Raw genomic sequence first — 27,194 nt, forward strand, 5'->3', positions numbered from 1 at the left:
GGGGATGTACAGCTACAGTTGTAGGATTAAAAGCATGTTATTTCAGAAACGCTCTCATTTTTCCTAATTTTCTACTGAATTATGTCTTAGAGCCCATAGGAACAGTGGTGTTAATACTCACCTGATGTACTGCAGCCTCTTCTGCATCATCTTTGCCCCCTCTCCTCTGACCCAACTCCTGGCCTTTGCAGTTTGGTGTCTAAAATCACCTCGGTGCCATTCACAGCTACAGCCCAGGCCTTCCATGTTTTTCAGCTTATACAAATGATTTTTCCCGAAACTAAGCATCTGAATGAATTATGGCCCAACCTGTTTCCCTTCAGCAATCTTCCACTTCTTCCCATGTGTTTTCTTCCTTTTATTTCAGCTTGTGCAGTGCTCTTTGCACCTCAGTTATCTTCTTTCCAATGCACAGTGTCCTTCTTCATCCTTGCTCTATTGAGTGTTCCAGAGCCATCTTCTCTTCCTCACTGTACTTTATTAATAAAACTCTGTGAAACTTATAAAATTCATGTACATTGTAGTAGGAGTAGTTCTTAGTTTCAGATTCTGCCCTTCTTTTTGCAGCCCTTCTCTTTTGCTTTCCTTTGTTTTGTGTGATACAAATTGTAACCTTCAGGAAAGATTTGGGCTTTTATGTTCTTGTTTTTCTTTAGGAGTAATAAAATTGTGATAGAATGTAAGCATTAATGTAATTTGTCAGTCATTGCATCTGTTATTTCATGTGAAGAAAATGCTGGTGACATGTTCAATACATTTAACCAGAGTCTGGAAGCAATTACTGTTTTTTAAGATTGGATTTTCTTTGTCTTCCCTTTTTACCTCACCAGATATTCCTGATGTAAGACCAAGACCGGTATACGTTACTGCAACACGGAACAATGAAAATGTCTATAGCACAAAAATCCCATACATGGCAGCTCGAGTTGTTTTTATTAAGTGGCTTGTTACCTTCTTTCTTGAAAAGAAGTATTTAACTGCTGTTCAGCATACAAAAAATGGAGGAGAAATGATCCCTAAAATTATTCAGGTGTGCTTTAAAGTTTACCTCTCTTTCCTTACGCACATGCTAACCTCGCAGATGGTCACGATGCGCTGAAGCAAGAACGAAAAGTTACCCCTAAGTGAATAAATTATGTACTTGATTATTTGATTTGTTTTTTTTCCTTTGAAGGAGGGAATCTCCAAGGGAAACTCATTAGAGATTGACTAGAAATTTTTTTTCTCCTAGCTACTTGCCCTACCAGCTTCATCAGTGTTATGTTTAGACTTTGGAATTTAATTTGTAAACTGTCAAACTTATTTGTGCCATGGAGCATTTCCCAGCAACATCAAAGGCTGCTTTATTTTCCTATAGCAGCTGTTTACAATGAGACATTAGAAAAATATTTCACTTTCAAATTGCTGGTTGAAACTTCCTTAGGATTAGGGACTTCACAACGAATTTTATAGAAAAAGATTCTTTTTCTTTTAAGAGATCTCCAACTTCCTGTTAAAAATTTAGGATTGATGTCAACTTACAGTCTTCTCTTGAATCATAGGTCAATGTCAAACGTGGATTCATTGGAAAAGCATGCCTTCACTATTATGGTAGAACTGTATATTTTCATGTCGGTTGTGTTTGAAGTTCTTCGCTGTAGAATTCTGAAACCCTAAACCAGCTAAGTGTAGCTCACCTGCTGGAAGTGCTTTTTCAATTAATCGTTTCTTTCTCATTGGAAATTCCACCTTTTGTGTAAACTGCTGTGTCACTCCAACGGACATAGCCTGGAAAAAGATTTTTATTCTTTTCACTGAATTTTGTAGGCAGTGGACACCAAATAAATGTTTAGGTTGTATAAAGGTATTGCTGCCCTCAGAATGGAAACTGGTCAGAAGTTCTCACTTAGCTGAAGCTGTGTGCCAGCTTTTGGCACATGTTGACTCCTTAGTGGTTTTGAAGTTCACTACTGACTGTAGACCGAATTCCTTCTTGCATCCAGCAGTAGACTGAAAATTACACTTCGTGACTGCTGGGATCCCAGCGTGTTGTGTGCCAAAGAGTATCTCGAGTTCCGCGTTAAGTATTCTGGATTTTTGGTGTACACTGCTTCAGCTCTTTAATTAGATGTGCGTTTTCTTCTGTGTAGACCGTTGGTGGTGTAAACCAAGATAAAACTGCGGAGCTGGAAACTGGTGCGCCCTACGGAAGCGAGCAGGAGAGAAGCCACTCGAACAGCAGCACCTTGTCGGACAGAAGGCTCAGCAATTCCAGCCTCTGCAGCATCGACGAGCAGCACCGGACTGTCTATGAGATGGTGCAGAGGATCCTCCTGTCCACTCGAGGATACGTTAACTTTGTTAATGAGGTGTTTCGGCAGGTAAGTGCGGGTGTTGAGTTGCTGTTGTATCTTTTTGGGTTTTTAAAGGAAATGTCGTGGTTATGAGGAAGAGCACTGCAAAGGCTATTGGTCAGGTAACTGCTCAAACTCAATGTTAGTTACACCAGCACCCTTTTCGTTTGGAGTCTTTCCTAGGTCTAGTTTTCATTAGAGAATTATGAAATTTTTATAGGAACTGAAGCTTGTTGGTGATGCCAGACAGCGACGTGTCTTGTCTGAATGGGCCACTTTGTTTGTTCTTGGTATTATGGTGTGATTTAAAGGTGTGTAAAGACCTATTAGCTTGCAAATTTATTATTAGAATTAGTAAGATTCATATTCCTCCTGTCATCGTCAGTATTTAGTGTCTAATTGAACCTTGATTACTTCTACTAGTGTTTTTCATTAGTGTGACATCTTTTCAGTTGTTTGTGATAAAAATACGTGTGGACCTACTGGAGAGTACCAGTCTCTTTTTTTTGTTGTTTGTTTGGTTTCTTTTTTTGTTGGTTGGTGGTTTTTTTTTTTTTTTGGAGGGCAGAGTTTGTTTTTAGTGGGTGTTCTTTTGTTTGTTTCTGGTTTTGCTTTTTTGTCCAGTTCCAAGGTAGAACTTGATGGAAGCAGCAATTCCAGGTCACACAAATGTGCAGAAGATGCTCTCCAGCAGCTGAGTGAGCACACACACTTTGCTATGAAGTGCCCGTGTGGCAGGGGGCAGGACCTCCTTGCAGCAGTGCTTTCCAGTGGGAGGGATGGCATTTTGGCAGGATGGGGTACTTCTGTGTGTGTGCAGAGCTGCTGTGGTGTGCTGCCCTCCCCTGGGCTCTGCTCAGGGGGTGTGAGGTTAGACCAGCCCCCGGCAGCACAGGCGAACGTGATGCAGTGCTTCTGCCTTGGTTAAATATGGTCAGTGTTCAGTCATTGAAACAGGTACTGGGATTTGGATCTTGGATCCCTTTTGTGTTTATCTCTCCCTTACAGGAATCTCACTAGTCACTCGGAATTCCTCTACTCTTTTTTTTCCTTTTTTTTGTTTTTCCTACCCTACTTCCTAGCTTTTCTGCAAACATTCTGTGTAGTGCCCATTCATCCCCCTGGCAAGCTGCTGTTTCTCTGATTTTCTAGCAGTTGCCTTCTGGCTCTTTCAGTTCCTGCATCCTTAAGAACGTGACAGGGAAGACTTTTTCAGAAATTTCACAGACGCTTGCCGTGTGGCGTATTTAAACTTTCTTCTGTTCACCTTTCGATTTCTGTTGAAATCAGCTGCTGGATGTCGCACCTCCTGCTACCAGAGACCTGAAAATGTTCTGTGTGATGCAAAGATTTGCCCCTGGGCTGGGCAAGATACCTTCGTAATGTTTTTGCAGCTGTGCTGGGTATAGGAAAATACACCACGAGTGAGCGCTCTGAAATGCAATGCTATAGTTTTTGTCCCTGTTAATCATGGAGAGTGGAAAAATCTCTTCCTATTTGAAAGAACCTGTTTTTTAGTATGAAGAATTTATTTTTGTCTTTTTCAGTGGTTTTGTAATATAACGTGTATTGATACAAATATGTTTTTTATTGGCAAAATGCACTTTTTTGTACCAGATGACGTTTTCAGACGTTGGTTTCTGTGCCTGTTCACGGCAGTGCAAAGGTCTCTGTCGCTCTATGTGTTTGAGTGTAGTGGGGAGCTTAAGACCTCCAGAAACTGGGGAGGCAGCCGGTCCAGCCTTTGCAAGCTTCCAAAGGGGACGTCTTTCCAGAATGGTTCCCAAATACAAACACGGGGTAGCACGGTGAAAATCAACTCGTTGTGTCCATTTCCCGATCCATAGTGAGAAGGGATCAAGTGCCAGCCACTGTTACCTGCACCACAGCTCGCTGCCCTGTCTCCACCTACGCTCGCCGCGGCGGCGTTTCACCTCGCATGCTGCTGCTGTGCTTTGAAGTCATCTTCTGCAGAGAGTAAAAATCATGTATTCTTTTTTTTTTGAGCTATATTATTTAGGGGTGGTGTGTGAGGGTGTGTTTGTATGTACACACACATGGTAGTGGTTTTAAAATAGAGGGAGGTAGATTCAGGTTGGATATTAGGAAAAAATTTTTTACCATGAGAGTTGTAGAACACTGGAACAGGTTGCCCAGAGAGGTGGTGGATGCTCCATCCCTGGAGACGTTCAAGGCCAGGTTGGACGAGGCCCTGAGCAACCTGATCTAGTTGGAGATATCCCTGTTCCTTGCAGGGGGGTTGGACTAGATGACCTTTGAAGGTCCCTTCCAGCCCTAACGATTCTATGATTCTATGATTCTACACGCACATCTGTGTCCTATACATGGTGAAATTGGTGCACTTTTCGATTTAGGCTTTTTTGTTGCCACCTTCTGATATATCTGCAACGCGAAAAGTGGTGAAGGTCTATCGGAAGTGGATACTGCAAGAGAAACCCGTGTTCATGGAGGAGCCAGACAAAAAGGAAGACAGTCAGGATGCCGTTGTCAGCTTGGAGGATTCATCAGAGCAAACGGACAGTAAACATGTATGGTGTCAATGTTACTTTATTCTCTTCACCTACAATATATGATTTAGGTTTTAAACTCGCTGTGTAAATGAGTAACAATTTTTTGAAAGTGTGGAAAATCAAGATTAAAAAATGCTTTTATTTAAGGTGCAGAAATTTAAATAAATATTGGGTGTTCAGTAGCCCTTACTGAGTGCAGGGAAAGATTGAAGCTAGTTTAAGAAATGTGATTTGATCATTCCCTGTCTATTCAAATAGAAGTAGGAAGAACTTAACGGATGGAATACCAGTATGTTCTGCAGTGTTAAAATTTACGCTGTCTGTCGGCCTAGTGCGTGTGGGACTACCTCCTTTTGGTGGTGGTTACTTAAGAATTTGAAAATACCTGTGAATTTATATATACTGGATGAAATATTTGGATTCAGACACTGTAATTTAGGAAATTTTAGGAAATTATAGTAATATTTAATTAATATAAAATTATAATAATAAAAATTAGAATAATATTTAATATTTCCTATAATAATTTAGAAAATTAAAGTGTAGATAAAAATTCTGTACATCATCTTTTTAGTACTCCGTATTGAACCGTCAGTGAAAGTTGACTTTGACACTATTGACACTGTGAAGCTATTTAAAAGGGAGTTTTGTTGTACTGAGAAAGAGGTTCAAGTTGTAAAAACATAGTGAGAATTACAAGGTTATGACAGATTATTTTTGTAGGGGATTTGTAGTTTTGCCAGGCTTAAGTTCAACTATTGCTGCAATCAATGACTGCAAAATGTGATACAAAATATTTTAAGTAACATAGCTCTTAAAACTTTTATGAACCTTTAAATTCTGTATACTGTCTGCTTGTTCAGAGATTAAGAAATTATGGACAGGAATTCCTTGCTGGAATGAGCGTCCCTTTTTTGCTCTTGACGTGGAAATGATTTTGCATAAATGTGGACCTGTTCCTTTCTGCCTTGTCACTAACTGGGTCGTGTTTTGGACAGCTTTCCTCTGACCATTGCGGCCACAAGCGCTCCTCCAGCTGGGGGAGAACGTACTCCTTCACCAGCGCTGTGAGCAGAGGCTGCGTGCTGGAAGACGAGGACAAAAACGTTAAAGCCGGCGCTCAGGCTGCGTTACAGGTGCGGGTGTGGAAAGGGGGCCAGGCTGGGACTTACGTAGTGGTGTAACTTACACCACAAATTACAATACAGTCTCGGACATTAAGGCAAATAGCTACCAGCAGTCGATGTTTTTTGTAAGATACTATTTCAACTTCGTTTATAACTTTTTAAAAATGAATATTAAACCATATGGCCATGTCTTAGAGCCAGGTATCCATTTAGGACAAAGCTGCTTTTTTTTTTTCCTGCTGTGGGCTGTAGGAATCAGAACTGTACGTTTGCTTTCGTGTAACCTCATTTACTGGAAATATGGGTGGTTGCTCAAGCATATAATGCCAGGAAATGAGTAGCTGGAGGAATGGAACTCTTGCCTGACCAAATAGAAGAGATACCTCCAGACTCCCTAGTGTGCAGTGTGTGCCTTTGATGGGCCTGTAATGCCACCTGACTTTTAGAATGATGCAGAAAAATAAAGTTAGAGGTAAAACATGAAACTTGCTCTGAGGAAAGCAGAAGGTCTGACTAGAGGAGGACAAGTAGTTTATTTAAAGTCTTGACTTTTTTTATTCCTGACACTGTGTAAACTGATTGTAAATGCCTGTCTTGAAGGTGTTCTTGACAAACTCTGCAAACGTTTTCTTACTGGAACCGTGCACTGAGGTCCCTGTGCTTCTGAAGGAGCAAGTCGATGCTTGCAAAGCAGTTCTGAGTATCTTTAGGCACATGATAATGGAACTGTCAATGAATAAAAAGACATGGTAAGCTTAATATGTTCTGCATCGTTTTAAGAGAAAATTATCAGTGTTTAAACTTGATGGGAGAAGTATTGGGTAGGGAAAAAACTGGCTTTGTCAGGGGTAGACCTTACGACATAAGTCACACTTGTAACTGGCCTCTGAATTGATCTGTGAGATTGCAGGTTCTGTTGACTCTACATCGTGATACTATTTACCTTCAAGGTTTTGACTGGTGTTTCCATGCCTGACTTCACCACCTCAAAAATTAGTTTTTACAGTCTACAGGCAACTAATGTTATTTTCCAAGTGATCTGTGAAGTCTGAAGTGTGATCCCATTCTCAGTATGTCAGGTTTACTGGAGAATTAAGAGTGGGGTTTGGTACGTGAAAATTACCGAGTGCAATTAATAGAACATGTGAACAAAAAGTACAATTCTGTTTTGGAACCAGGGAACAGATGTTACAGATACTCCTTAGAATAACAGAAGCTGTGATGCAGAAGCCGAAAGAAAACCAAATGAGGGATACGTTCGCTCAAAGCATGTCGGGACTGCTTTTCCGAGTGAGTGCCTGGGGTTGGTTGGTTGTGGATGTTGATTTTTGGGATGGCTACCTGTAGTTTTAGTTAAGTACTGTTGCACAGTACTACGAAACCTACTTGTAAAACACAAAGAAACTCTCCTTTGCAGTAATACAAGTAGTTATTTTATAACCTGTTCCTAAGAGAGGGACACAGATTCCAGGTGCAAAAAGCAGTCGATTTGATCTGCTCTCCAGGGCTCTGTTACAAACCGTGGTGGAGTGGTCAGGCACACAGTCTCTGTGTGGGATACCTTCAGTGAGTATGTCTGAAGTGTAAGCTTGGTGTAACTGTTTTCCTGGAAGTTCAGCGGGGAAGTCAAAACTGAGTCATGTTGAATGAGACGAAAACTTTTGCAGGTGATGTTGTACTGGGCACGCTCAGCTGCAGCGCCTCGGTCTGAGTGGCGCTGGCGGAGCTCGATCGCCGCGGTCGTTCTGTAGGTGCAGGAGACAGTTCTTCATTCTATTCTTGTTATAAACTGTATTATTTCAGTTTGCCAGAGAACTTGTAGACCACCTGAAACATAACATTTCGGAATTTTTAGTTTTCCATAGTCAGTAACTTCCTCGATTATTTATCCACCAATTTCAAGGAATGTTTTCTTTGGTGAAGCATATCTACACATAGTATGTGTGCATCACAAATAATCCATGCGAGTATGCAGGTCGGTGTGTGGGTCCATGGTGGTGTGCTGAATTAATCTCGACAGAAATGCATGACCTGTCACCTGTTTCCCCTCTCTCAGACCCTCATCGTGGCTTGGATCAGAGCAAACCTGAGTGTTTACATCTCTCGGGAGCTGTGGGATGAGCTGCTCAGCGTTCTGTCTGCCCTGACGGACTGGGAGGAGCTCATAAACGAGTGGGCCAATATCATGGACTCTCTAACGGCGGTGCTAGCGAGAACCGTCTACGGGGTGGAAATGACAAACTTACCTTTGGATAAGCTCAGTGAACAAAAAGAAAAAAAGCAGAGAGGAAAAGGTTAGTCTCTGTGCTTCGCTGCTTTTTGTGTCAAACAATTTAAATGTTTAAGTTTAAACTTAAAAACTAATTTAATTTAATCTAACATTAAATATTACTTAATCTAGTGCAAGAATCTGATTAAGCAAATGTGAAGTGCTTTGGATTTATGTGTTCTCATCCTTCATTGTGGGAGGAAAGGTAATTAGGGTCAGTAGACTATAGCTATTTAGCAGGTTTTAGCACGCGCTCAAAATCAGTCTGTTCTGCGTAGTGGAAATGAAAGATGATTTCCTGTGCTGTAGTCTGGCATAGTCATCAATGTAAAAATTCTTTTCCATATGTTTTATTAAACTTTATTAATTACAGTATTTTAGCTGCATTTCTGTGCCTCCTTGCAATTGGTGCACATAGTTGAAGTAGTGATTGTTTTTTAATAACAGTAGAAATACATCAAGGTTGTTTAAAAGATTAGTATTTTTCATATTTGAGTGCTTTAAGTCCATTCATCCTTCCAGAAAAATACGTGCCAAAGCATACAACGCTAGAGAATTTTGTTTTCTTTATCTCTAAGGTGGCGTTTTGGAGCCTCAGAAGACAGCTGTAGTGGGAAGATCTTTTTCATTAAGCTGGAAAAGTCATCCTGAAGTTGTGGAGCCGATGAGATTCAGAAGTGCTACCACCTCTGGAGCCCCAGGAGTCGAGAAAGCAAGAAATATCGTGCGTCAAAGAGCAACAGGTTAGACCAGGACTGCACACTCATGTTCCCAAACACGCAGTAACACTCCAGTTCTAAATCTGCCTGTGAGTTGCAGCTGCTTCCACAGTCGTGCAATTGATAATTGAATGCCTAAACAGAGAGATTGCGTACCTGTGTCTGGATGTCCTGACCACTGCCAGTATGAATAAAGAATCCAAGGATTTTGGAAAAATCTAAATGTATGCTTTTAAATGCATTACACTTAATTGCAAGTTAGTCGTGTGGAAGTTACGTTTTTTTGTAAAGAAGTACAGTACATTCCTATTTTTATCAGTTCGTAAGAAAGCATTTATTAACCTCAGTCAGATAATACGTATCGCTTCCAAACTTCCAGAGAGGTAGCTATTTGCTGTGAGCACCAGGTAAACCAAATATTTATCTTATTCGCTTTATTTGCTTTCTTTTTATTAGCATGATGAGGTATGTATAGCATCTCCTTTTCCATTTTTTCTCTCATGTTTACTTCTGGAAAAAGGAAAACAGGAGAAGGGAGAACGGGGGAGAGGAATGATGGGGTCGGAGACCCCAGATACTGAACAGACACCTGATTTTTAAAGCCTTTCAGCAGTCTGAATTTGAGCTCTCTTTCATTTCATGGTAGCATGTTTCTGTGTTCCAATTCAACGAGCTATGGATTAAAAGTCTCCATAGAAAATCTCCTGATTTTGAATAGGAGATATTTTGCTGCACAGCTTCCTTCCTCATTCATAACAGATTAGTTGTATTTCCTACCAGGTGAATTTGAAGGTGATTTAGTATGTTTTCGTGACTACAGGCTTCATAACTAAGCCACAGTCTTCAGCTTAGATCACAAAACGTTTTGGCAGTGGAGTCAATTCATTCTTTGTGCCTGTTTTATTTTTTAATTCAGCAAGTTTCTGTTTGCACGCCAGTGGAGAAATCTTTCTTTCTTCTGCTTCAGCATTTCTCCCCTAGACTTCTCTCCAGAGCAATGGAGAGAACCTGGAAGTATTGATCAGCAAGGACTTTACTTGGTTGTGTGCCTTCAGATTAAAGAAAGTTCCTACGTTTAGTAAGAAAAGCTTATTTGGTAGGGAGCAAGTAGGTTGTCAGGTAGGAGGATGAACTTTATGTGTAAAAAGCCCTTAGTTTTGTTCTGTCTCATGGTCATATAAAAAGAGAATTGCTCTGCCTTTCGTGGAACTTGTGATGATCAGCGGCTCCCAGATCAGCAGGTGCAAAAATGTTTTATGTTTGCACAGGGGTTATAACAAGTAATAATGTCAAATATATAAAATGTGTATCCCTTCTCTAATGTAAGACATTACAGGATACTTGGGGCTTTATCCTGTCTGGAACTGGGTTCCCTAGCAAAACCAGAGGCAGCTCTATCTTTAGGTCCACTTTTGAGAGGCACACTATCCTGCTTCTCAGATGAAAATTATTTGTTTTCAGTAGAGATGGATGGACGTAAAAGGTAGCTGGTAAAGGGGAATTTGAGTAAATTTTTTCCATTCTTTATTTTTGAGCCGTATGTGCTGCTACAGATGCTTCAATGAAAAGAAAAAAAGGTAAGTCAAATTAGCCCAGAGACGGGTAGGCATCACAACTGAGAAAATGAAACATTCCGCCTTGTGGAACTGCTGCGATTCAGCAATCACCGATTATTGCACTTGCAATGTATGAGAGTTCCACATTAGTAACTTACAGCTTGTAGGAAATGCTTCCGGGCTTAATGTTGTAAAACTGTTTTTTTTTTTTCAAAAGCTTTGTGTTTCGTTTTATCATGACATTCAAAACTTGAAATATTTCATGATTTTTTTTTTCTGACATAATTATTGCTTTATTTTTTCCCGGAAGCTAAGCGAAGCCAGTCTATCAGCAACTGTGCTCATCTTTCTGAGGCTTTGCCAGCCACTAAAAGCGTTCCTCTTCTGCTTCACACTGTGAGCTCTCTCTTACCTGGTATCTCTTACACTTCTTGCTCTCACAGACTGTCAGGTACTGTACCTTAAAGTCATCTTTTATATAAATGTTCTTTATATTTTAAACTACTGTCTGTCTACTCCCTTTCTGCCCAGTTGATTATTCGTTAGTAGTGTGGAATGAGATGTCTTCACTGGTTCTGTTCCCCGTGCCTCGGATCTGTTAGAACCGTGATGTTAAGTACTATTGGTAGCCATTAAGGGAGGAGTAAGTTTAACGGGAGCATGTCTCGTCCTTCTTCAAAGGGTGGCAAAAAGTGGCTACTTGTAATGCCTTTCTTTTGTTTCTGGGTTCATTGTCAAAATAAGTAACCTTTCCAGGGAAAAGGAGGAGAGCAATAGCAGTATCTTTTCAAGGACCTGCTGTAGAGCCCAGTTGAAGGGATGAGCTAGTGTGAGCTGAATACTCAAACTCACTGGCTGGTGGGCTACTTGATTGGAAAGGAAAATCTCCTTCAGTCTGTTACACTCAGTTACAAATCAATGCATACAAAAGCAGTTTGTTGTTTTTTTTTTCCCAAAGAATTCTTCCTGTAATTATTGTTGGATGAGGCTTTGGGCAACCTGCTGTAGTGGAGGATTTCCCTGCCCATGGCAGGGGGGTTGGAACTAAATGATCTTTGAGGTCCTTTCCAACCCAAACCATTCTATGATTCTATGATGATTCTATGATTCCAGAAGCAAATCTGAAAGATTTGTCTGTGCCTCTTAGTTCTCAAATAGTGTTTGATTTCTCCCAAGATGTTTGTAGTACTGCAAGCAATGCAGTTTTTGTTCATTTTCATATTAAAGATTACCATGAACTACAATTAGATTTATATTCCCTAGTAACAAGAGTAAAATTTGTTTTAAATTCTTCATAAAAAGATCGCAGCGTTGGCTGTGCAGATTGAACACCTTGAGCAGTCTGCTGGTGGTCCTGTTGGGTCAGCTTTGATGGGGCATGTGGGCCACTGCTTTGGCTGCAGAGAGTTAGCAATGAGTTAACAATGAGCTTAAGCATGGTAGATGGCATCAATCAGTGTCCTGGCCATAACTGGCACGGCTACTGATCAATGCCATCTACCTCCTTGATCCCGAGTGTTACTGCCTTTCGCTTGCCTCCCCCAAATGCTGGGAGAAATGTGTTTCTAAAAGCACTGTGGTACTGGCTGATCTCAGGAGTTCCTGCTGCTCCCGCCCTGGGACATCAATTTACTTTCTCACTCGAATTTTCATGCCCCCCTCTCCTCTCTTTCTATTTCTCATTTGCAGTTACAGCAAAAAAGCTGCATGATTCACCTTGCCCTCACAAAGAGAGCCCGAGTCATATGTGGCTCAGATCCTTTTTTGCTGTTTGAATTGTGGCCTTCTTTGCTCTCCCCTTCCCCTCTTTACGGAGGGGCGGTCAGCAGGCACGGCCATCCTCACTGCCCTCTGCATCTGCAGTGGGTCTGCTGCCTCTGCTCTCTGCTTTCCTTCCCAGAATGAACAGGGGAACAGGGTCCAGTTTGGGTCTCCAGCACTGAAAACCACAGCTTTGTTCACGTGCCACCCTCCCACCCTCCCATGTGTACGCCGAACCCCCAGAGTCATTTCTGTCCTTTTTCTAGACTTTTTACCACTTACGCTGCTCATACATCTCTCTATAAACTTTACAATTTTTCTAAGGATATTTCGTAAAACTTATAACTTCTATAACTAGAAGTTAAATTCTAGCTTTTTAACTGGGGAGTTTTAAATATTGGAACAGGTCACTTTTTTGTATAGCTTGCTTTGGTGAGGAGATCACCGTATATAATTCTGAGGTTGTGCAAATATTTTGTGTTTTAATTAAATCAACAGAAGTTGAAGAATCGCAACAGCTGGAAAATTCAACAGGAACAGAAGCTACGGGCCTGTTTGCAGACCAAGAGCAGCAGCTAACTCGAAGTAGCAGCACATCAGATATTACAGATCAGTTTCCATCTGATTTTTTCCAAGGTGATTTTGATAAAATACAGCGAGACTGTACTTCTGAAGAAAAAGTGTTGAGGCTCGTTCGGCCTCATAAATACTGCTGTTATTTACCTTGGCTTCCAGCTCTCTTCTGAAATGGTTTTTATCTCATTTTCTCAGTAAATATGTTGTTGGTATCTTGTTGAAAGAACTGTTTTAAAGAAGTTGCTTTCATAAAGCAGGGGGGTTAAAAATGAAACCTCTGATTGTGTGCATTTTGTATGCGTTTGTAACTCTGAAACTTTTTTTTTAATCTGACTTGCATTTAAATTTTGTATATTCAAGCTGACAGTTCTGTTCCTGTCATGGAAGTATGTTATGCTTGTAAGGATTTTCCAAAACATCTTGTATTCCATTGTAGTGTTGTATTGCTTCACTTACCTATAAATATAAGAAGCATACATGTAAACATAACTGAAATTTTCATATCATTTGCTATGTAATTTGGTCTCACAAATGTCTATTTCTTGTTTACTTCCTAAAATTTCTAGGTAAAAAGGCTGGAAGTTCTCATAATTTAACTTCTTCAGACTCCAAATCAGGTCAGGAGAATAAAGGATGTACAAAGAAGGACCATGAAGCTGAGCAAGTAAGTCAAAATAGAAAGTGATTCTTGATAAGAGTCTAACTTTTTTTTCTAATCAGGTGCCTTTCAGTATTTAGAAGCTCTAGCAACTGGAAGTGGGAAAAAATCATTCATCACGTTTCTAGTATGGAGTCTGGAATTGAGCTGTAGCTGTCCATTATGCTGTTTGGTGTGATCATTCGGTGTGTCCTCATCTTGCCAGGTGCTCATGCAGGTGCATGTCACCGGCTGTATTCTAGCCTTATACAAGACCTTTGTCCTTTTTTTATATTAATCATAAATGAGAAGTTCATATGTTTTTAAATATAAATAATTAATCACTATCTTAGAGCTGTAGTACACTGGAATAAATGTTTGATGGATTAAAGTGCTGGGGAAAATGCTCTCCTTCAGCACGATTTGTATCGCCAGCTTCGTGCTGCAGCTGTTTGTGTGAGTTACCATTAGGGCAGGCAAGCTTTGTAAGTTTTTAATGCAACTGTTGGATAAACAGTAGAAATAGTAAATGGCTGAGGCTGACCATCTTTGTGGAAGTATGTGATGCCGTGGGGAGGACTTCAAGCTGAAGCTGGTCTTTGGGCCGTGGGTCTCCCATACATCTAAAGCACCATGAACACTTAGCTCTGGAAAAGCGGGACGGGACGTTTGCTGCGGAGTGCTTTCCGTAATCGCGTCGAGAATAGCTGAGTGTCTCAAAAAGGAAGAAGAGCCCAGTGCGCTTTGCACGGTGTAAGGGGGAGGGAGAGAAGTAAGCTCAGTAGTTGGAGGAATTAAAAATTAACCTGGCTCCCCGTTCTGTTTTAGTGGGCTGTGTTATAAAATATTCATGAGCGTGTGCTGCCAGGCTGTTACCAGCATTGCACTTTCACCCTTTTGCAAGTGGAACTGGGGTTTGACCATGTGTTCTCTGCATACCTTGCTGATGCACCATGGGAACCAGTTTGACTCCATATCACAACCCACTGAAGTATTGTCGTCACTGACCACCAGGAGCCACGTTTGCCAGGGAAGAGAGGCCACTCTGCAGCCTATCAGGCAGCACAAGCAAACGTGTGTTTCTTGGGAATGATTGCCAGTTCTCTCCAGTTAAATAAAAAAATAATGAAAAAAGCCATAATGTTAGATAATATAATTTCTACAAGCCGGTCGTCTCTTCGGTGGCGATCATTTGCTCTCTGATATGTGCAGAAAGAGCAAATGCATTCATGTCTGGCAGGTGGATCAGAAATTGCTTCAAGAAATTTATTTTGCAATAGTAATACTAATAATTGCAAATATAAAAAATGGAATTTCAGAAATGTTAACTGAATTGAGGTATTTTAGAGTAGAGATTTCTTCAGCAGTCAGATCTAGTGTGTTCCTAGGGATAAGGCATTGGGGCTTTTTCTTGTTTCTTGGCAGTGGAAAGCGCGATGATCTATTTTTCTGGCAGGCATTAAGTTTTGCTCTTATAGATGACATGGAGTTGCAAGAAATGTGAATTTGAAGATGATCTGCCAGATACAAAGCAAAACAATTATGCTTAGGGACAGAGCAGTAGCATCTTGGAGCAGAAAACTGGCTGAAGGGTTTTCAGCAAATGGGCTATAAATCCATTTGGTGGTAAACAAGAGACCAGGTGTCTTTGCATGAGTTGTTTTGCAACAGAGTAGTGCCCTGACATAAGAGATAACTACTGATTGCTTCCCAAAAAATTTTTTTTTTGGATGCTTTTAAAAGTATTGAATGATTTCAGGTTTGTAGAAATGCATAAATAGAGTCCTGCTTGTTGATATGAAAACTGAGCTTAAGAAAGGGAGGATGACTACTGAAATGGAAAGCATGATGTTTCCTTGAGATATTTAAACATATTTGGGTAGTCTGAATATTCGTGAAAATATTTTGACTGAGTTGTCTTTAATTTCTAATAACTGTGTGTATATCTTGAATTTGCAAAAAAATGATGTAGTTCTCAAAACTGTAATAAGCAGAAATTAATATTTTTTTCTTCTCTGAAGGTACTAGTACGAAGAAGCAGCAGTACAGCTGAATTAGATTTGAAAGCAGACTTGCAGCAATCACATGGGAATTACAGAGAGAGAGAAAAAAGTGAGTTTCAAGAAATACAGCATTTTTCTGAAGTGTGTTAATTGAAACCAGTGTCATAATTTTGTCTCGTGACGGATATATTAGACGCTGTTCTCGTCATGCTTTGCTCATGGAGCCTTTAGAAAGAGGGTTTGTGGTTTTTGTTGCTCTCCTTCTTGCTTTAGGCGAGAGCGTGAGCAGCGACACGTCCATCGGCGATGGCACCGACGTGGAGATCTCGCTGGTCCCCTGGCAGGCGGCCGAAGGCGACCACGACGTCCATGCGTCAGCAGATGTTGGTGTGGATCCCGACGCGCCTCGCTGGCTCCAGCTCAGTCCTTCGGATGCTGCAAACCTAACAGGTCCTGCAGTCCAGAAAATGTGTTTACTACTTCAGATCTTTATCTCGAAAAGGAGTTTATACAGTTCAGTTTGCTTAGGAGAAACATGTTTCATTTGACTTATGTCATGAAGTTTCGTTCATAATGTTAATTGAAAGATGAGATTTGAATGCCCAGAGTTTAAGGAATTTGGATAATCAGATTGAAGCCGACATAAACTGTGATCCAGAAAATGATCACACAGGTGAAAATAGTTGGGTTGCTTACTCTGTCAAATTACTGCTAATCAGCGAGATGTGACAGCTGATCGCTTGTGCTCTCTTAGCCTGCCCCAGTGTTCAGGTAAAATAAATTAATTTATATTTTAAGTTAATTAATATTTTAAGTTTTATTTCATAGCAGAATGATGGAAAGAAATTCCTTACTATATATTTCGACCGATAGGAAATAACTAATTTAATTCATGATAACTTCTCTGGTCTTAATCCTGTTACCCTCCTTATTCACAGTTCAAAGTCCACAATGCCTGTGCTCTAGTAGGGTGGGGTAAGTGGCATTCTCAGAAATGTTAATTCGGAAGCAAAAGGCCTTTCTTTACCTTGTCATTTTATTTATAGTATCTTCAACATATACAATGCTCATGATTATTTATTGAAACATTTTGATTCTTTGCAATTTGTGAAGGTACCTTCCTGTCTGACAATGTTATCTCAGTAACTTAATGCAGTAACGTATGAAACTCTCATAGGCTGTTTTAGCTAGCAGATACGTAGTTCCAAGGATTTTTTTTTATCATGCTCACTCTTTCTTTGAAATGTCTCTAATTTAATGAACCAGCACACCTAGTTCGGCAGTTCAGGCTGCCATTGTACGAAAGGTGAAGCGTAACACAGTACGTGGTAAGGGTTGCTAGGGATGATAAATTCGTTGCTTGCTTCATGGCTATGCTGCAAGACATTGCTCCTTTGTGTGTCCAAAGAGAGTGAATTACATAAAATAACCTGAAAGGTGATGTAGACTAAAACGAAAAAATGAGATAATAGATGTATAATTGCTCAACAGAGCCAGTGTGCCCTTACTGCATTTCTGGTTCTCACCCAAGTCACAAAACTTTGTTTTGCTGTAGAAACCTCTGTGGTGTAAGGCAAAAAAAGTGCTGTGCTGCCAGTGCTGAGCAGCGTAGATGCGATTTCTCTGATAATAGATCTGTTGAAGATCATTCTAATGTGCTTAGCAAACAATGTGTGTTTTAACACTTTGAGAATTCATAATGCTACAACAAACGAAATAAAAAAAAAAGGCAAAAAAAAAAATCCCCAAAGCTTTTCGTAAAAACAAATTCAAGAAAGCATAAACCCATCTAAAATGGCTTTTATTTTGCTAACCTTTGGGTCCTGGGAGGACAGAAGCTGTTTCCCTCTGCCTGCCTAGAGGTTTCCTGCACCTTTCCTCAAAACATCGGCTGCTGAGCCCTGCAGGGTGCCACGCTGGACCGTGGGTCTGATTCTGCCCGCAGACAGGCAGCTACGCAGCTCTGCCTGCTCGGACAGAGGGTGTAACAGCTCTTGTCATTAAAATTTGCACTTCAATATGGAATTTTTCTTCTACTGTTTAAGCATACTAACTCCACTATCCTGGCAGTCCTCACAACACCCTCGGAGCTGCCGGAGCGTATTCTTCATCACTGGTGGTGCCTGCTTTTTGGTTCCTTGTTCAGTTCCATTTCCAGGTCACTTCATACTGCGTGATCGTAGAACAGAAAGGACTCTTGGCCACAGAAATACTCCCTGTAAAAGCCAGTTATCGATTGAATAAATCCCTGAGTACATGAATGTTCCGTTTAACCGTGTGTGCCTCCCTGCTAAAAACAAAATCCCAACCCTTTCTTTGCTTGTCTGATGTCAAACTGCTCTCATGCCATCTCTGTAGGCCCTGCAGCCTACGTTTTCCACCATTTGTCTTTGAATCATGTGCCAGCTTGAGCAATGAAAGGGAGACAAGATTTGGTGGGAGAGAATACTTGTGGGATAGCAGACGGCTAGAAGGAGCAGTGTTCATTTTTTGTTGACTGAATTTGTACTGTGAGCTGCGTTTCTAATTGATGGAAATGGAACTTTTTTGCTTTACAGACAGCAGTGAGTTCCTTGCTGATGACTGCAGTATAATTGCTGGCGGAAGCCTTATCGGTTGGCATCCTGATTCGGCTGCTGTGTTATGGAGGAGGATCTTGGGAATTCTTGGAGATGTGAACAATATACAGTCACCGAAAATCCATGCAAAAGTTTTTGGATATCTTTACGAGCTGTGGTATAAACTTGCAAAGGTATTGTATGTGGTGCCTACACCAAATGATAATGACTTTTCTTTCGTTGTAAAATCATTAAATTTGCTTCAGTATTAACATCTGGAACATAAGCATGAGATTTGGAGGATTCTGTCACAGAGAAAGATAATCTTTTTTGATTTCTAGTACGTATCCCCAGTAGAGAATGTTTCTGTTCCATTGAAAGAGAATTTGGATTAGGCAATTTGAATGGGGTGAGGCAACAGCAGCAAAGCATACAGAAGTGTTGAATAGGGTACCACAAACGCTGGTGTTGGGTGTGAAAGCCCATGGTGTGACCTACAATGGTAACGTTTGCTTCGAATGTGGGAAGCACTGTAGAAAAAGCTTCCCTGGTGGTTTCCCTTATGTGTAGCATAGGGCACAGTGCCCTTAAAGTAAATAAAATAAAAAGTAAAAGTAATAATATGACATAAAGAGCATTAATAAAGTAAGCTATCAGTTTTATTAACGCTCTTCTTTTAAAAACGTTAGATACGGGACAACCTGGCGATAAGCGTGGACAATCAGTCTACTCCCTCTCCTCCTGTCTTAATTCCTCCTCTCAGAATATTTGCATCGTGGTTGTTCAAGGTAAGTTCTTTCTCAAATTTTCACACATTGGTGTTTTCTTCTATGTCAGTACTGAATTTGTGTGTGTTTGGTTGCGTCAGTTTTAGTTTTTGCAGTCACTGCTGGCTAAGACGACGAGTGCTCTCCAAAGGCTATTTGGGCTTGAATCTGTTTTACTAAATACACGGAACAGATTTGCTTTATGGAAAATCTGCTGAAGATACAGTTTTGCATTAGCTGACTACTAGGAAAAAAGGTAATGACACAAGATTTTTTTCTCTTTTCAGGCAACCACCCTGCCAAATGAGTACAAGGAAGGGAAACTTCAGGCGTACCGGCTGATCTGTGCTATGATGACAAGGCGTCAAGATGTTCTGCCAAATTCCGATTTCCTGGTCCACTTTTATTTCGTAATGCACCTTGGCTTAACGAGTGAAGACCAGGTACAAACTTTACTTGATAAAAAAATTGATTTATTCCTGTGTGCTGATGGAAATGTTTTGAGGTACCCATGTCCTGGGTCAGCCTAATTAGCGAAGCATTCAGTGGGAGAAAGACTTAATCTGTTGAGATGTGAGAAGATTATTTGGCCACAGAAGCAGCTAAGCGCTCACAAGAACGATAAGAAATACTCTTTAGACAAAATAGAGAATATCTTAAGATTTTCCACGTTTTTCTAGCTGTAGGAGAGAGTTTTCTCCTTGAAGAGAAATAGTGTAGGGCCAGCGGTGGCTGGAGCTGTGCTGCAGATGCCGGCAGAGGGCACACAGACCCCTCCGTAAATCCCAGTGCCGACACTTTGCTGCTTCTGAGTTGTTTCTGGTGCCTTCAGGGAGCCAGCGAGGAAGAGACGTGCACAGGTTTGGTTATTTCTGAGGTGAGAGAGAGAAATAATCCGTTTTTACCAGACTCCTGCCCTCTCAGTCTCAGTTCCCCTCCTGAAAACTAAAGCGTTTGGAAAATATTCCTTTTAAATAGATAAGGGGGGCAAGAAAAGAAAGGAAAGAGGTTTCTTCTGGAAAAACCTAAGAGTCCTGGCTGCTGCTGAAGCTTAGACAAAACCATAAGCATCTGCTGTTTATAAAGCACACATGGGGGGGAACAAAAAAGCGTAGTGGGAGCTCCCCGTCATGCCACTCTGTGTTACCCGAGAGTGACGAAGAGCTCGTTACTCTCTCAGTTCGTTAATGCCCTTCACATTTCAGAGAGTTCAGCACTGCTCGGTGTGCAGAGTGACTTCATTCTCCTCCAAAAAAAAAGACTGTGATGACACCCACTATGGTCAGACCCCCTGAATTTTAGAAACCACGCAGCATTAAATCCTCTCGCATAAGACACACAACTTGGGAAACTTTAAAGCCTGACGTAGAACAGATTTTAAAAAAAGTGTTCACTTTGAAAAAACAAAGATTTTTAAGTCAATATAGCAGCCACTGCTGACACAGGGCCATAGGGATGGAAAATATCAGCAATTTTAATACTTAAATTGTTTTCATCTACACATTTCCATGAAACGGCCGGATTTTCAGAGGTGTTTGGCTGTTGGCAGCTCCTTTTTTCTAAGCTAAAGGATGCTCTGTATTTTGAAATCCGATTGCTTCCTGGAGAACCAGTTCCTACACAGAAACTGGGAGATTTTTAAAATGTGGAGTTGGTTGGTTTTGAGCCCTTTTTTACTCTGTTTACTGCGTTTTGGTGTTAATAACAGTTCCGCAGATCTTCAGCTTCTTGCTGCTGTGGGGGTTGGATTTCAGTGCTTGCGCAGTTACAGCCCAGCAGTTGAAGATGAGGAGGTGAGGGCTGCGCAGCCCTCGCCTTGCCTGTCGTTCCGGGGTTTCCCTGATATTTCTCACACTGACGCTGCTCTTTGTTCTTCCTCACCTCGCTCGGTTTTGCTTGTTTTGCCTCTTGGTGGCACACTTGACCACAAGTTTGCTCTGATGGTACTGTCCTTTCAGTTTTGCTTTCCTGGGCTATGAGATGAGTTAGCTCCTCCTGCTTCGGAGCTCGGATTCTCCTGCAGCGTGTTGACGAGAAGCACCATCCTGATGCCTAGTTCTGTATGTCCAGTACGAATAGTGCCAAGGTGCTCGATGGGCGTTGAGACTAGTCGGACAACTTGCATGCTGGAGGGACATCTGCTGTAAGGACAAACGCAGGAATGTGCTGTAGGAGGCAGAAGTGCCTCCTCTGGTACCTGCCAGCAGCAGCAATGTGGCAAGCACTTTGCTGGCGTAGGGTCTCACAGCTTCCCGTAAGAAACAGGACAATATATGATCTCTGCAACACAGTACTGGTACTGATTTTGTGATTTTTTTTTTTTTTGATACTCCTCAGTAATTTTTAGTATATGCTGTTACACCTGATGAACTTCTTATGAAAGAGGGTGCGGTATCGTGGGGCACAAGGATCGCTGGAACACAGATCCTAGTTCTTTGTAGCACTGCAGAATCTTCCCCACCAAAGAATGATTTCCAGGATTCAAGTTATTGCGTACCAAAATAAGCTTTGGTGCAGATTTTTTCAGCACAGATTGTTTTAGTTTGCTAAGCACAAGCATGTATTTCACACTCTTAAGGAACATTAACAGGAGAAAGCAGAGGGTGTTCTCGTGGAGGAATTTTCTTTCTGTAAGTATGACTAGTGCAACTTCAAAATTGATGGGGGAAGGCGACAGAACGGTAGACCAACTCCAGGAAATCCCATTGGCTGCTTTAGAAGAGCTTTAAATTTTTACATAATTTAAAAAATTACAATCAGAAACCTTTTTGACCCGAATGTGATTATCAATACCTGAGCTTGAAATGTATTTCTCTTGTCACTCCTCCCTTAAGGATACGAGTATAAAAAATTTCTGCTGTATTGTGCAGATTTGAGTGTTGATAGAAAACCAAAGCAATACATTTTTGAATATGGTTATAAATTAACACAATATTATTCCCAGCAAGTGCAACCTGACTTTGCAGACTTGTCTCCTGGGGCATATAAAAGAGCAATGTAAGGGTGTATTTCATAGAAAGCTCCTGTGGCACTCCGAGTTCAAGATGTGGCAATTAGCTTAGCAGATGAGAAAGGAGATAGCGAGGTAATGAGCTGCATCTAATTTGTCCACGTGGAAGCATCTAACAACAAACAGCTCTGTACAAGGAGGTGACCAATTCTCTGCAACAATTGCATCACCTTTCCAGGTGGGAGAAGTCGTTGCACCAACGGCGCCGTGGCGTAAGTCACGGTCTGGCGTGGCAACGACTTCCAGCTTGCCAAGGGGCCCGGGCTCGGAGGGCAGGGCACCGTCCTGGGATGGTGATTCTCCTCCGGTACCGCTCGGCTCAGTGGGCGTTTTCCTGATGCTGTAGTGAGCCTGGGTTTTTTTCCTACAGCTTTTTATGAACGAAGCTCACTGAGGCTCACCACCTCCCTTCCCTCACCTCCAGTGTAAAGAAAAGTAAATTTGGACGTTCGCTGTGACATCGTGGGTTAGTTGGGGGTATTTCACCTTCAGTTGCTCCAATTCCTCGTCTGGATTATGGAAAAGCATGAAATGCTCCTGGGGTGTGATTTTGAACATATACCAGGGGATAGCCTGTTGCAGTTTGGGTAGGCATAGCTGCCTGTGCTGCTAGGTGAGACTGATGGTCGAAAAACCCCCGTTCCAGTGATTGCAACTATACGTGTCTTTCGATTTGCAAAACAAGCACAGCTTCTTAAATTAAACCAAAGTCTAACACTGCAATGCACAAATTTTACAAATACCTGAAGTAGGAAAGGAAATGTATTTTATTATTGCTACTGGCTGCTTACTGTAGCAGTCATTTTTGCTTCATGAAATTGAAAAAGTCCGTAAGCATCTCCTTGTTTCATAGCTTCCTTGGTTTTGCTGAAGAAAAAAAGTACCAAACCGCAATTCCAAAATACTAACAACACGATTCATCCTCCTTCTCAGAAAAGCAGCTATTGAGATAATTCTGATTCCTTAATTCTGGCACTTTTGGTAATTAAGTAATCCTTCTAGATTCCTGATATTTTTCTCATAAAACTTCTGTGGATTCTTGTGGCACTGTCTGATTTCTGAATTTGCCCTTAGTTTGAGAAGAGAATGCAGTGCAAGTTAGGTGCTTCCCTTGTCGTTACGCTGTCAAAGAAGAGGCAGCTTTTCAACACTTTTCAGGTTTCAAACCCCCAGCTGTTTGGTGCAGGTTTTTGCAGGCAGTCTCACCCCAGTACCAGGGCTTTGGCATCAGTTAACGTGCTTGGCATAACCTACTGCCACACGTGCCGCCGAGGTTTCGCCCGGTGGTCAGAGGTTAACAGGTTAGTTGTAGTCCTGACTTTTGAAGTGAGTTTTAATAAGTTTAATAAACGTACAATTACACTGGCTTGCCAGAGTATCTGTGGAATAGAGTGCATTTATATAAAAAGAAGATATTAAGGAATGTGATAAAAAGTATAGACTTGAGAAATTCTCTGTGGAAAGGACAATGAACAGACAAGGAAGGAGACTGTGCTGGTGGCTTTTTTCAGTTGGGTGATGTTACGGGCAGAACAAACTTTAAATATGTAAGAAGCAAAAAAAGCCCAAATCCAAATGAGTTGACAGATGTCCCTGGTGATTAGATTTCAGCACATGCAGATTGGACTGCCTGCAGAACGCAGCCCAGCTGTGGGCAGATAAGTTAACAGCTATGTTTTTAGCTCGGATCCTTTTAGGAGTGAAAGGATGACTTGGATGACACACTCTATCAATAAAGATGATGATATGCTAATGTATGTTGTGCTTGTCTGTAAGCCTCTCAGTTTGTTTAGATATGCTGTTGCTAATTGTGGAAAGGAAGCCACACCAGTTATGTAGTAAGCTTGTGTAGAAACACTGACTCTAGCTCTGTGCATGAGAAATGGCTAATTTATCATATCAGGCATTTTTTAGTGGAGTTAAAAAAAAAAAGGCACTTTTTTATAAAAGTGAGCTTTTATATCTTTCTGTTAAGTTTTTATTCAACAGTGAGGAGCGGTGTGCAAGTTCTAGAGTGCTGTTCACTGGGGCAGCATTAGCTGGGTAGAGCATTGTCTTCTGAAGGTACAATAATCGAGCAGCTTCGCTTGCGTACGCTGTGGAGTAAGTCCTCCTTGCTCAGATTTCTGCCCGGTAACGTTGCACATGAGGGCCCTTAGTTGTACAGCATTTCAGAAATCATCATGCATTTTAGATTCCTTTCCAGACTGCCATTTACAAGAAAATTATAATATAGTCTATTAAAGCTTAGATTCCTGTATTTTAGTTTCTTGTGACTTTCTTCCAATGACTACCACGGTTTCCTCCCTCTCCTAATCTCCCCCATATCTCACTTTCTGTAGAAAATTTGCCTGTGTGCCTCCATGCTGTGTTTTATGAGTGCTTTGGGAAAGCGTTAACAGAAAGCACCTTTGCAGTAGGGACAAAAATACGGATGCCAAGGTCTCCCAGGAAATCCTGCACGCCCTCTCACCCGTAGTAGGGTGAGTTGGAAGTGCTGGAGGAAAATAGCTGCTAGGATTGACTGAAAGAAATGGAGAACCAGGTAGCGCTGATTGTAGGAACCGTGTGTCGTGGAAAAATTTGGATACTTTTTGGTTTGTTTTTCTTGGTAACGCTTTTGTTCTTTCTGAATTGCTTCCATCCCACACAAATTCCTGTTTCGTAGTCGGTGCTCGGTCTGTCCCTTCTGTCATCCCAGCAGTATCTTGCTGGAGTGCCCGCTGCTTGCGAGCTCCTTTATGAGGATTTTCCGCACTCTGTCCAGAATAGAAACAGAGTTTTTGAACGAGGGGCAGCATCTCTGTCCTCTCGTTTTGCTCACACCTTCCCTTCCACCTCTCCAGTCGTCCGTGTAGCTTCGGGATCTCCTGAAGTAAGTTTTTGTTACCCTGGCCCTGCGATACAACGCTGTTCCAACATCCCTTCCCTTAGCCCTCTGCGTCACTTCCCCTCTTCCTGCTGCTTATTCCAGCCGGGCTGCACCTCCGGGATCCTGCCTTTTCCCTCCATCTTCAGCCGGGCTGCATCTCCGGGATCCTGCCTTTTCCCTCCATCTTCAGTCCTGCTTCTCCTCTTCGGACACCTTTTCCTTCAACTTCTCGCCCAGCTGTTCTCTTTTGAGCAATGGTACGTGGTGGATCCTGAGTGTGACTATTGTAACCGAATCAGGGTTTAACCATTTGCCGTTTTTTGGGATGTTCGAACAAAAACATGCAGAACAATCCCTTATCCTCTGCACGTGTTCCTCCACGCTGAAAACCCATGCAGCACGCAGGTGGAAGGGAGAAGCGTTGAGTGCTGCTAATTGCCACCCAAGGTGGGGACCCACCTTCCCGCGGGGCACCGCAGGGAGCTCCTTCGCCTCTGCTCTCCGACCAGTGCTCACCAGTGCTTCCCTAAAACCCCCCCGTCCCTCCGAGCATCCAACCTCCCGCTCCACAGGTGCTGTGGCACTGCCACTGTGGCTTCTGCCAGCCGGAGACCTGGGAGCGCTCCTGCCCCGGGCGTTTGGGAGAAATCCCTCCGGTGACACACGCAGCGCCGCGAAGTCGGGACTGTGTTCTTGGCACCCGAACCTCCGCACCTCTAGTAGCAAATGGGTGTTCAGATGTTTTCCTCTCGTTGTGCCTCATCTTAAAATATTTCTTCCGATTCGAAGTGTCGTCTTGATCCCAATGGCCTCCTGGGTTGTGAAAACTTCTGACACACTCTGAGAAGGGAGAAACTGAAAATTCTGTTTCTGAGCTCTGTTGACAGAGCACCTCTCTGGCAGCACAAGGGCTTTGGGTTTTTTTTTCTTTAATTATTGGTACAACTGTAGAAGAGAGAGTTTTCTAGTGCAGTCTGGAGGGGAAGGAGCAATTAGCAGCCAGTGATGTAGGCAGGAATCTGTCATCTGGAGTGCTTGCGAATAACCTTCTCCATGTTTTGCAAATACCACGTTGTTCTGGTTTTTAGTGTCTCTCCTTATCGCATTCCGGTCACAGGATACTTTTAGCAAATACAGCTTTTTTGGAGGTTACATTTAAATGACAGATTGAAATAGATTTTTCTGACAACCTAATCCTGTGCTTTCTGAAGGTGTCAAAATACTTCACAAATTTTTATTGGAACTTAATTTTTGACAAGTTAACTCTTGCTTAAAATGTGATGATAGCTAGGAGAACTTAGAACAAGTAAACGGAAGCTTTTGTTCCTTTAAAATTAAAAAATGAAGGATTTAACACGTCAGTCTTGTGTAAATTAATAATCTTTCCCATGCTGTAAATTTCAGCCTCTAATGAGGTGTCTCTCAGTGAAGAACAGAATGAACTTTAAGCGAAAAATCCGTGTTGTTCCTGTTGAGGGACAATTGGAAACGTGATGAAGGCAGATGGCAGGCTATTTGGTTACACCTGTAATCTGCAAAAGCTGGAACAAAAATTAGGCGAGGAATATTTTTGTAATTGAACTTTCCATGAACTTGCATAAATTTTTTTCACTTACTCAGTGGATGTTTGTGACCTTATTATTTGGATTACTAGATTAACCTATGCTGAAATATTATGCCATTTGTAGGGTTAATGCATTTGAGAAGGACATGCGTGTGATTGCCCCCTTCTCTCCCCTCCTCCCCATCTTTAACACTACCGAGCATCATTTTGAATCGAAATAGTCCATAATAGTCCTTTTTTTCACTTTTCTTTAACAACATGAACACTAAATTATAGCTGTGCAATTATGTAAACAATGGAAATGCTTCCAGAATGAATACTTCCTTTTAGATTTTCATTTTGTGTAATTGCTGAAAGGTTTGGAGCCGTAATAAACCAAAATTATTTTACACGTTTATCGTTCTAAAGGTCAATTATGAAAGAAGTAAAGAAACAACACTGTACAGAATGAGTAAACCAATTTCTATTGCCATCACCATATGTTTTTCTTATTGCTTGTGTTTTTCCAGTTACTGTGTACATAGCATTCAATTAAAGTGATTCATTTACTAGGCTGTGAGCTGCTGAACAGAGTTTACATTTCTAGAACAGCACTTTGAAGGGAAGGAAACAACTTGCCTCTGTTTGAATTACCTGATTTTTGCAGTATCGCTGATAGGACATATGTTCTCACTCGGTCGCTTTCTCATAAGCCTGAATCTTCCGATAAGCGAGCGATGCTACCGGATTACTGCGGGGAAAAAACCCGCTTTCCTTGTCAGCTGGGCTGTGCATGGCAGTGCTGCTTGGGAAGCGGGAGAGAATCTGCCCAGTTTTACCAGTAAGCACCTTCCTGGGGTGTGGGTTCGTTCCTGTCCCTGCTGTTTGGAGCAAGCTCGGGTAGAACAACAGTACTGCAGTCAGGAGATGTT

At 41.6% G+C, this 27,194-nt stretch overlaps 1 protein-coding gene across 2 annotated transcripts in view; it reads left to right on the forward strand.

Annotated features, from left to right (window-relative positions):
* RALGAPA2 (Ral GTPase activating protein catalytic subunit alpha 2) overlaps nt 1-27,194 on the forward strand; it is a 123,632-nt gene that overhangs the window by 26,881 nt on the left and 69,557 nt on the right. The window contains exons 9-24 of one of the 2 annotated variants that reach the window (XM_086631942.1): nt 831-1,030; nt 2,130-2,360; nt 4,709-4,888; nt 5,860-6,000; nt 6,592-6,740; nt 7,170-7,281; nt 8,048-8,285; nt 8,839-9,003; nt 10,846-10,986; nt 12,795-12,932; nt 13,439-13,536; nt 15,531-15,621; nt 15,786-15,962; nt 18,071-18,264; nt 18,760-18,858; nt 19,125-19,280. In XM_086631942.1, the coding sequence (XP_086488068.1) occupies nt 831-1,030; nt 2,130-2,360; nt 4,709-4,888; nt 5,860-6,000; nt 6,592-6,740; nt 7,170-7,281; nt 8,048-8,285; nt 8,839-9,003; nt 10,846-10,986; nt 12,795-12,932; nt 13,439-13,536; nt 15,531-15,621; nt 15,786-15,962; nt 18,071-18,264; nt 18,760-18,858; nt 19,125-19,280 (2,510 nt within the window). The remainder of the gene's footprint in view (nt 1-830; nt 1,031-2,129; nt 2,361-4,708; nt 4,889-5,859; nt 6,001-6,591; nt 6,741-7,169; nt 7,282-8,047; nt 8,286-8,838; nt 9,004-10,845; nt 10,987-12,794; nt 12,933-13,438; nt 13,537-15,530; nt 15,622-15,785; nt 15,963-18,070; nt 18,265-18,759; nt 18,859-19,124; nt 19,281-27,194) is intronic. The other variant, XM_086631943.1, reaches the window with a different exon arrangement.

The sequence above is a fragment of the Tauraco erythrolophus genome, chromosome 2 (assembly GCF_009769465.1).
Source record: "Tauraco erythrolophus isolate bTauEry1 chromosome 2, bTauEry1.pri, whole genome shotgun sequence".
Taxonomy (NCBI): Eukaryota; Metazoa; Chordata; class Aves; order Musophagiformes; family Musophagidae; genus Tauraco; species Tauraco erythrolophus.